The sequence below is a fragment of the Calidris pugnax genome, unplaced genomic scaffold, assembly GCF_001431845.1.
Source record: "Calidris pugnax isolate Ruff unplaced genomic scaffold, ASM143184v1 scaffold194, whole genome shotgun sequence".
NCBI lineage: Eukaryota > Metazoa > Chordata > Aves > Charadriiformes > Scolopacidae > Calidris > Calidris pugnax.
In genome coordinates, this window is record NW_015090923.1 from 10,143 (window position 1) to 18,935 (window position 8,793).

The following is an 8,793-nucleotide window of genomic DNA, read 5'->3' on the forward strand; positions in this document are numbered from 1 at the left end:
CCCTGTGCCCATGGGGCACCCACAACCCTACGCCCCATTGATCCGGCCGTGCCCATGGGGCACCCAGCACCCCATCCAATGTCCGTGGGGCACCCAGCACCCCACACCCGATCTGATGGCAATGGGACACCACCGTCCTGTACCACATCACCCCACACCCCGGCACCCCAGGTGATGCCAAAGGAGCACCCACCACCCCACAGCCCCTCTGATGCCCATGGGGCACCCACCACCCCACACCCTATCACCCCAGGTGATGCCCATAGGGCACCCATCACACCATGTGATGCCAAAGGAGCACCCATCACCCCACACCCCAGATGAGGCCCATGGGGCACCCATTACCCACCACCCAAGGTGATGTCCATGGGGCACCCACCCCCCCATACTCTATCACCCCAGATGATGCCCATGGGGCACCCATCACACCATCTGATGCCAAAGGAGCATCCACCACCCCACAGCCCCTCTGATGCCCACGGGAGACCCATCACCCCACATGACGCCCATGGGGCACCCATTACCCCCCATCACCCAAGGTGATGCCCACGGGGCACCCATCACCCCACACCCCAGATGACGCCCATGAGGCACCTGTTACCCCCCAAGCCCCCACCCCAGGTGATGCCAAAGGAGCACCCATCACCCCACACCCCCGATGATGCCCATGGGGCACCCACCACCCCATATCCCACCCCCCCAGATGATGCCCATGGGAAGACACCCATTGTCCCAGGCCATTTTCATGGGGCACCCATCTCCCCACACCTTATCACCCCAGGTGATGTCCATGGAACAACCACCACCCCACATCCCATCACCCCGGGTGATGCCAATGGGGCACCCACCACCCCATACCCCATCACCCCAGATGATGCCCACGGGAGACCCACCACCCCACATCCCATCAGCCCAGGTGATGCCAAAGGAGCACCCATCATCCCACAGCCCCTCTGATGCCCATGGGGCACCCATCACCCCACACCCCATCACCCCAGGTGATGCCCATGGGGCACCCATCACACCACACCCCTGATGATCCCCATGGAGCAACCACCACCCCATATCCCACCACCCCAGACAATGCCCATGGGAGGAGACCCATCACCCCACACCCCAGACAATGCCCATGGGAGGAGACCCATCACCCCAAATGATGCCCACAGAGCACCCTCACCCCGCATCCCATCACCCCAGGTGATGCCAATGGGGCACCCATCACCCCACACCCCAGATGATGCCCATGGGGCACCCACCACCCCATATCCCACCCCCACAGATGATGCCCATGGGAAGACACCCATTGTCCCAGGCCATTTTCATGGGGCACCCATCTCCCCACACCCTGTCGCCCCAGGTGATGCCCATGGAACAACCACCACCCCACAGCCCATCACCCCAGGTGATGCCAAAGGAGCACCCACCACACCACAGCCCCTCTGATGCCCACGGAAGACCCATCACCCCACAGCCCGGGAGCCCCATCACCCCACACCCAAATGATGCCCACAGAGCACCCTCACCCCACACCCCAGATGATGCCAATGGGGCACCCATCACCCTCCAACCCAGGTGATGCCCACAGGAGACCCATCACCCCACACCCCATCAGCCCAGGTGATGCCAAAAGAGCACCCACCACCCCATGGCCCCTCCGATGGCCATGGCAGACCCATTACCCCACACCCCATCACCCTAGGTGATGCCCATGGGGCACCCATCACCCTGCACCCCAGATGATCCCCATGGGGCACCTGCCACCCCATATCCCACCCCCCAGACAATGCCCATGGGAGGAACCCCATCACCCCACACCCCAAATGATGCCCACAGAGCACCCTCACCCCACATCCCATCACCCCAGGTGATGCCAAAGGAGCACCTATCACCCCACACCCCAGCCGATGCCCATGGGAAGACACCCATTGTCCCAGGCCATTTTCATGGGGCACCCATCTCCCCACACCCTATCGCCCCAGGTGATGCCCATGGAACAACCACCACCCCACATCCCACCAGCCCAGATGATGCCAAAGGAGCACCCACCACCCCACAGCCCCTCTGATGCCCATGGGAGGAGCCCCATCACCCCACACCCCAAATGATGCCCACAGAGCACCCTCAACCCACATTCCATCACCAAAGGAGCACCCACCACCCCACAGCCCCTCTGATGCCCATGGGAGACCCATCACCCCAGATGATGCCAATGGGGCACCCATCATCCCACCACCCCAGACAATGCCCATGGGAGGAGCCCCATCACCCCACACCCCAAATGATGCCCACAGAGAACCCTCACCCCACATCCCATCACCCCAGGTGATGCCAAAGGAGCACCCATCATCCCACACCCTAGATGATGCCAATGGGGCACACATCACCCTCCAACCCAGGTCATGCCCACGGGAGACCCATCACCCCACAACCCATCAGCCCAGGTGATGCCAAAGGAGCACCCACCACCCCATGGCCCCTCTGATGGCCATGGGAGACCCATCACCCCACACCCCATCACCCCAGGTGATGCCCAAAGGGCACCCACCACCCCATATCCCACCACCCCAGACGATGCCCATGGGAGGAGACCCATCACCCCACACCCCAGATGATGCCCACGGGAGCCCCATCACCCCACACCCAAATGATGCCCACAGAGCCCCCTCACCCCACACCCCATCACCCCAGGTGGTGCCCAAAGGGCACCCACCACCCCATATCCCACCACCCCAGACGATGCCCATGGGAGGAGACCCATCACCCCACACCCCAGATGATGCCCACGGGAGCCCCACGGGAAGAAGGTGGAGAGATGGAAGAGGAGGAAGATGAAGGTGTTGGAGACAAAGGGGAGGATGGAGGGATGAAGGAGGGATGGAGGAGGAATAGAGGGATGGATGGAGGGAGGGATGGATGGAGGGATGGATGGAGGGAGGGAGGGAGGGATGGATGGATGGATGGAGGGATGGAGGGAAGGAAGGATGAAGGGATGGAGGAGGAACAGAGAGATGGATGGATGAAGGGATGGATGGAGGGATGGAGGAGGAACAGAGGGATGGATGGATGGATGGATGGATGGATGGATGGATGGATGAAGGGATGTAAGAGGAACAGAGGGATGGATGGAGGGATGGATGGATGGAGGGATGGAGGGAGGGATGGATGATGGAGAGCCAAAGGGGAGCTGGACAAAGGGGTGATGTGTACGGACACCAAGAGGAAGAGATGGATGGATGATGAAGGGATGAAGAAGAGCTTGCTGAAGGAATGATAGGGAGGGATGATGGAGGGACAGCCAAGGGAGGGGTAGATGAAGAGGAGCTGGATGAAGGGATGACCGGGATGGACACCAAGAGGATGGGATGGATGATGGAGGGTCGAAGAGGAGCCAGATGAAGTGATGATGGGGACGAACACCAAGAGAAAAAGAAGGATGGATGACAAACAAAGGGGTGATGTGTATGGACACCAAGAGGAAGAGATGGATGGATGGATGATGAAGGGATGAAGAAGAGCTCGCTGAAGGAATGATAGGGATGGATGATGGAGGGACAGCCAAGGGAGGGGTAGATGAGGAGGAGCTGGATGAAGGGATGACCGGGATGGACATCAAGAGGATGGGATGGATGGAGGGATGGAGGAGGAACAGAGGGATGGATGGATGGAGGGAAGGATGAAGGGATGGAGGAGGAACAGAGGGATGGATGGATGGATGGATGGATGGAGGGATGGAGGGAGGGATGGATGATGGAGAGCCAAAGGGGAGCTGAACAAAGGGGTGATGTGTATGGACACCAAGAGGAAGAGATGGATGGATGGATGATGAAGGGATGAAGAAGAGCTTGCTGAAGGAATGATAGGGAGGGATGATGGAGGGACAGCCAAGGGAGGGGTAGATGAGGAGGAGCTGGATGAAGGGATGACCGGGATGGACATCAAGAGGATGGGATGGATGATGGAGGGTCGAAGAGGAGCCAGATGAAGTGATGATGGGGATGAACACCAAGAGAAAAAGAAGGATGGATGACAGAGGGCTGAAGAAGAGCTGGACAAAGAGATGATGGGAATGGACACCAAGAGGATGAGACAGATGGATGATGGAGGGTTGAAGAGGAGCTGGATGAAGAGATGATGGGAATGGACATCAGGAGGTTGGGAGGGACGGACGGATGGATGGCTGAAGAAAAGCCATATGAAAAGATGATGAGGATGGACACCAGGAGGTTGGGATGGATGGATGGATGGATGGATGGATGGATGGATGGATGGATGGTTGGTTGGCTGAAGAGGAGCTGGATGAAGAGATGATGGGGATGGACACCAAGAGGATGGGAGGATGGGATGGATGGATGGATGGATGGATGGATGGATGGATGGATAGATGATGGAGGGCTGAAGAGAATCCAGCCAAAGGGATGACGGAGGGAGAACCGAGAAGGAGTAGATGGAGGGGAACTGATTGAAGGGATGATAGGGATGGCCACCAGGAGGTTGGGATGGATGGATGGATAGTTGAAGAGGAGCTGGATGAAGAGATGATGGGGATGGCCACCAGGAGGTTGGGATGGATGGATGGATGGTTGAAAAGGATCTGGACAAAGGGATGATGGGGATGGCCACCAGGAGGTTGGGATGGATGGATGGAGGGTTGAAGAGGAGCTGGACGAAGGGATGATGGGGATGGCCACCAGGAGGTTGGGATGGATGGATGGAGGGTTGAAGAGGAGCTGGACGAAGGGATGATGGGGATGGCCACCAGGAGGATGGGATGGATGGATGGATGGATGGAGAGATGGAGAGATGGAGGGTTGAAGAGGAGCTGGACGAAGGGATGATGGGGATGGCCACCAGGAGGACATGACCACCGCCGGAGGGCTGAAAGGGACAAGGTGACAGCAGGGGTGGCCGAGGGCCGGGCTCTCACCGGTGAAGTCCTCGTGGCACTCGCAGGTGTAACCCCCCTCCCGGCTCCGGCAGCGGCCGTTGGGGCCGCAGGGGCTGGAGTAGCAGAGGTCGATCTCGGTCTCGCAGTAGTCGCCGGTGAAGCCGGGGGGACAGCGGCAGCGCAGGCCGGTGACGGGGTGGATGGGGCGGAAGAGGATGGTGTCGGAGGCGAGGAAGGGCGCCGAGCTGTCGAACTGCAGGACGGAGACGCAGCGCATGTAGTTCTCGCAGGGTTCCCTCAGGCAGATGTTGTCGTCGAAGGGCAGGACCCGCTGGGCCGAGATGGCGGCCAAGAGCGAGCGGTTGAGGTAGAGCCTCTCCTGGAGCTCCTCGGAGGAGAAGAAGCGGGGGCCGTGCCCCGTCGCCGTCGCCCCCACCCCGGGCAGCAGAACCGAGAGGCTGACGTTGAGGATACGGGCCGTCCCCACGTCCGTGTCCGTCTGGATGTTGAAGAGGACCACGCGGTGGCGGGGGGTGGCCAGGACGGCAGCCACCCCCTCCAGGAAGCGGCTGAGCAACGGGGAGAGGAAGCGCTCCTGGGACATGTCGGCCAAGCGTAGGGTGATGCTGTTGCTCAACATCTCGTCCGTGATCACCGTCACCCGCAGCGTGCACTGGGCCGTCGCGCTGTGGACACCGTCTGTGGGTGGGGGGACAAAGAGCAGGGGGGTCAGTGACAGCATCGGCCACCACGGGATGGGGATGGTGGTGGTGATGGGGCACCCATCCTTCTTGGAGACCAGGGGATGGGGACAGTGGTAGCGATGAGGCACCTGACCCACGTGGACACCATGGGATGGGGATGGTGGTGGTGATGGGGCACCCATCCTTCTTGGAGACCAGGGGATGGGGATGGTGGTGGTGATGGGACACCCAACCTGCTGGGCCACCATAGGATGGGGATGGTGGTGGTGACAGGGCACCCAACATGCTGGGTCACCATGAAATGGGGACAATGGTGGTGATGGGGCACCCAACCTGCTCAGCCACCATGAGATGGGGATGGGGACGGTGGTGGTGATGGGGCATCCAACCCGCTTGGCCACCATGAGATGGGGATGGTGGTGGTGATGAGGCACCATTTCTTCTGGGCCATCATGAAATGGGGATGGTGGTGGTGATGGGGCACCAACATGCTGGGTCACTATGAAATGGGGACAATGGTGATGGGGCACCCATCGTGCTCAGCCACTGTGGGATGGAGACGGTTGTGATGATGGGGCAACCCTCCCTCTCAGACACCATGGGATGGGGACGGTGGTGGTGATGGGGCATCCAACCCGCTTGGCCACCATGGGATGGGGATGGTGGTGGTGATGAGGCCCCATTTCTTCTGGGCCATCATGAAATGGGGATGGTGGTGGTGATGAGGCCCCATTTCTTCTGGGCCATCATGAAATGGGGATGGTGGTGGTGATGAGGCCCCATTTCTTCTGGGCCATCATGAAATGGGGATGGTGGTGGTGATGGGGCACCCATCCGTTTTGGAGACGAGGGGATGGGGACAGTGGTAGTGATGAGGCACCTGACCCACTTGGACACCATGGGATGGGGACAGTGGTGGTGATGGGGCACCCAACCTACTCGGCCACCATAGGATGAGGATGGTGGTGGTGATGGGGCACCTTATCTGCTGAGCCACCATGAGATGGGGACGGTGGTGGTGATGGGGCACCCATCCCTCTCAGACACCAGGGGATGGGGACGGTGGTGGTTGTGGGGCACCCAACCTGCTCGGTCATCATGACTGGGCATGGTGGTGGTGATGGGGCACTCAACCTGGTAGGCCACCATGTAATGGGGACAGTGATGGGGCATCCAACCCACTTGGCTACCATGAGATGGGGACGGTGGTGGTGATGGGGCACCCATCCCTCTTGGACACCATGGGATGGGGACAGTGGTGGTGATGGGGCACCTTTTCTGCTGAGCCACCATGGGATGGGGATGGTGGTGTTGGTGGGGAACCCAACCTGCTTGGTCACCATGGGATGGGGACGGTGGTGATGATGGGGGACCCATCCCTCTTGGATACCATGGGATGGGGATGGTGGTGGTGATGGGGCACCATTTCTTCTGGGCCACCATGAGATGGGGATGGTGGTGATGGGGCACCCAACATGCTGGGTCACCATGAAATGGGGACAATGGTGATGGGGCACCCATCGTGCTCAGCCACTGTGGGATGGAGACGGTGGTGATGATGGGGCACCCATCCCTCTCAGACACCAGGGGATGGGGACGGTGGTGGTTGTGGGGCACCCAACCTGCTCGGTCATCATGACTGGGCATGGTGGTGGTGATGGGGCACTCAACCTGGTGGGCCACCATGTAATGGGGACGGTGATGGGGCACCCAACCCACTTGGCTACCATGAGATGGGGACGGTGGTGGTGATGGGGCACCCATCCCTCTTGGACACCATGGGACGGGGACGGTGATGGGGCACCTTTTCTGCTGAGCCACCATGGGATGGGGATGGTGGTGTTGGTGGGGAACCCAACCTGCTTGATCACCATGGGATGGGGACGGTGGTGGTGATGGAATGCCCATTCCACTTGACCACCATGGGATGGAGACGGTGGTGGTGATGGGGCACCCATCCCTCTCAGACACCAGGGAATGGGGACAGTGGTGGTCGTGGGGCATCCAAACTGCTCGGTCATCATGAATGGGCATGGTGGTGTGATGGGGCACTCAACCTGCTGGGCCACCATGTAATGGGGACGGCGATGGGGCACCCAACCCACTTGGCTACCATGGGATGGGGACGGTGGCGGTGATGGGGCCCCCATCTCTCTTGGACACCATGGGATGGGGACAGGGGTGGTGGTGATGGGGCCGGCACCGGCTATGGGGCACCCATCCCACTTGGCTACCATGAGATGGGTACGGTGGTAGTGATGGGGCACCTTTTCTGCTGAGCCACCATGCGATGGCGATGGTGGTGGTGATGGGGCACCCCTTTTTCTGGGCCACCATGAGATGGGTATGGTGGTGGTGATGGGGCACCCATCCCTCTCAGACACCAGGGGATGGGGACAGTGGTGGTTGTGGGGCACCCAACCTGCTTGGTCACCATGGGATGGGGACAGCGGTGGTGATGGCATACCCATTCCACTTGACCACCATGGGATGGGGATGGTAGTGGTGATGGGGCACCACTTTTTCTGGGCCACCATGAGATGGGTATGGTGGTGGTGATGGGGCACCCATCCCTCTCAGACACCAGGGGATGGGGACAGTGGTGGTTGTGGGGCACCCAACCTGCTTGGTCATCATGAATGGGCACGGTGGTGGTGATGGGGCACTCAACCTGGTGGGCCACCATGGGATGGGGCTCCCATCCCTCTTGAACACCATGGGATGGGGACGGTGGTGGTGATGGGCCCGGCACTGGCTATGGGGCACCCGTCCCACTCTGCTACCATGAGATGGGGCCACCACTGGCTATGGGGCACCTGTCCTGCTTGGCCCCACAGGATGGGGACAGCGTGATGGGGACAATGGGAGGGATGGGGCTCCCATCCCTCTTGAACACCATGGGATGGGGACGGTGGTGGTGATGGGCCCGGCACTGGCTATGGGGCACCCGTCCCACTCTGCTACCATGAGATGGGGCCACCACTGGCTATGGGGCACCTGTCCTGCTTGGCCCCACAGGATGGGGACAGCGTGATGGGGACAATGGGATGGGGACAAGGGGATGGGGACAACAGGATGGGGACAAGGGGATGGGGACAAGGGGATGGGGACAGCGTGATGGGGACAAGGGGATGGGGACAGCACTGGCCATGGGGCTCCCACCCCAAGCCGTGGGGTGTCAGGGGGGTGGTGAAGGCTCTGCCC

General features: G+C 60.6%; 1 protein-coding gene across 1 annotated transcript in view; it reads right to left on the bottom strand.

Annotated features, from left to right (window-relative positions):
* The window catches only part of LOC106893392 (cadherin EGF LAG seven-pass G-type receptor 2-like), a gene marked incomplete at its 3' end in the record, with an annotated part of 13,526 nt that overhangs the window by 280 nt on the left and 4,453 nt on the right, over positions 1-8,793 (bottom strand). Inside the window, exon 2 of the mRNA XM_014951327.1 lies at positions 4,925-5,584. Coding sequence (XP_014806813.1) covers positions 4,925-5,584 — 660 coding nt within the window. The remainder of the gene's footprint in view (positions 1-4,924; positions 5,585-8,793) is intronic.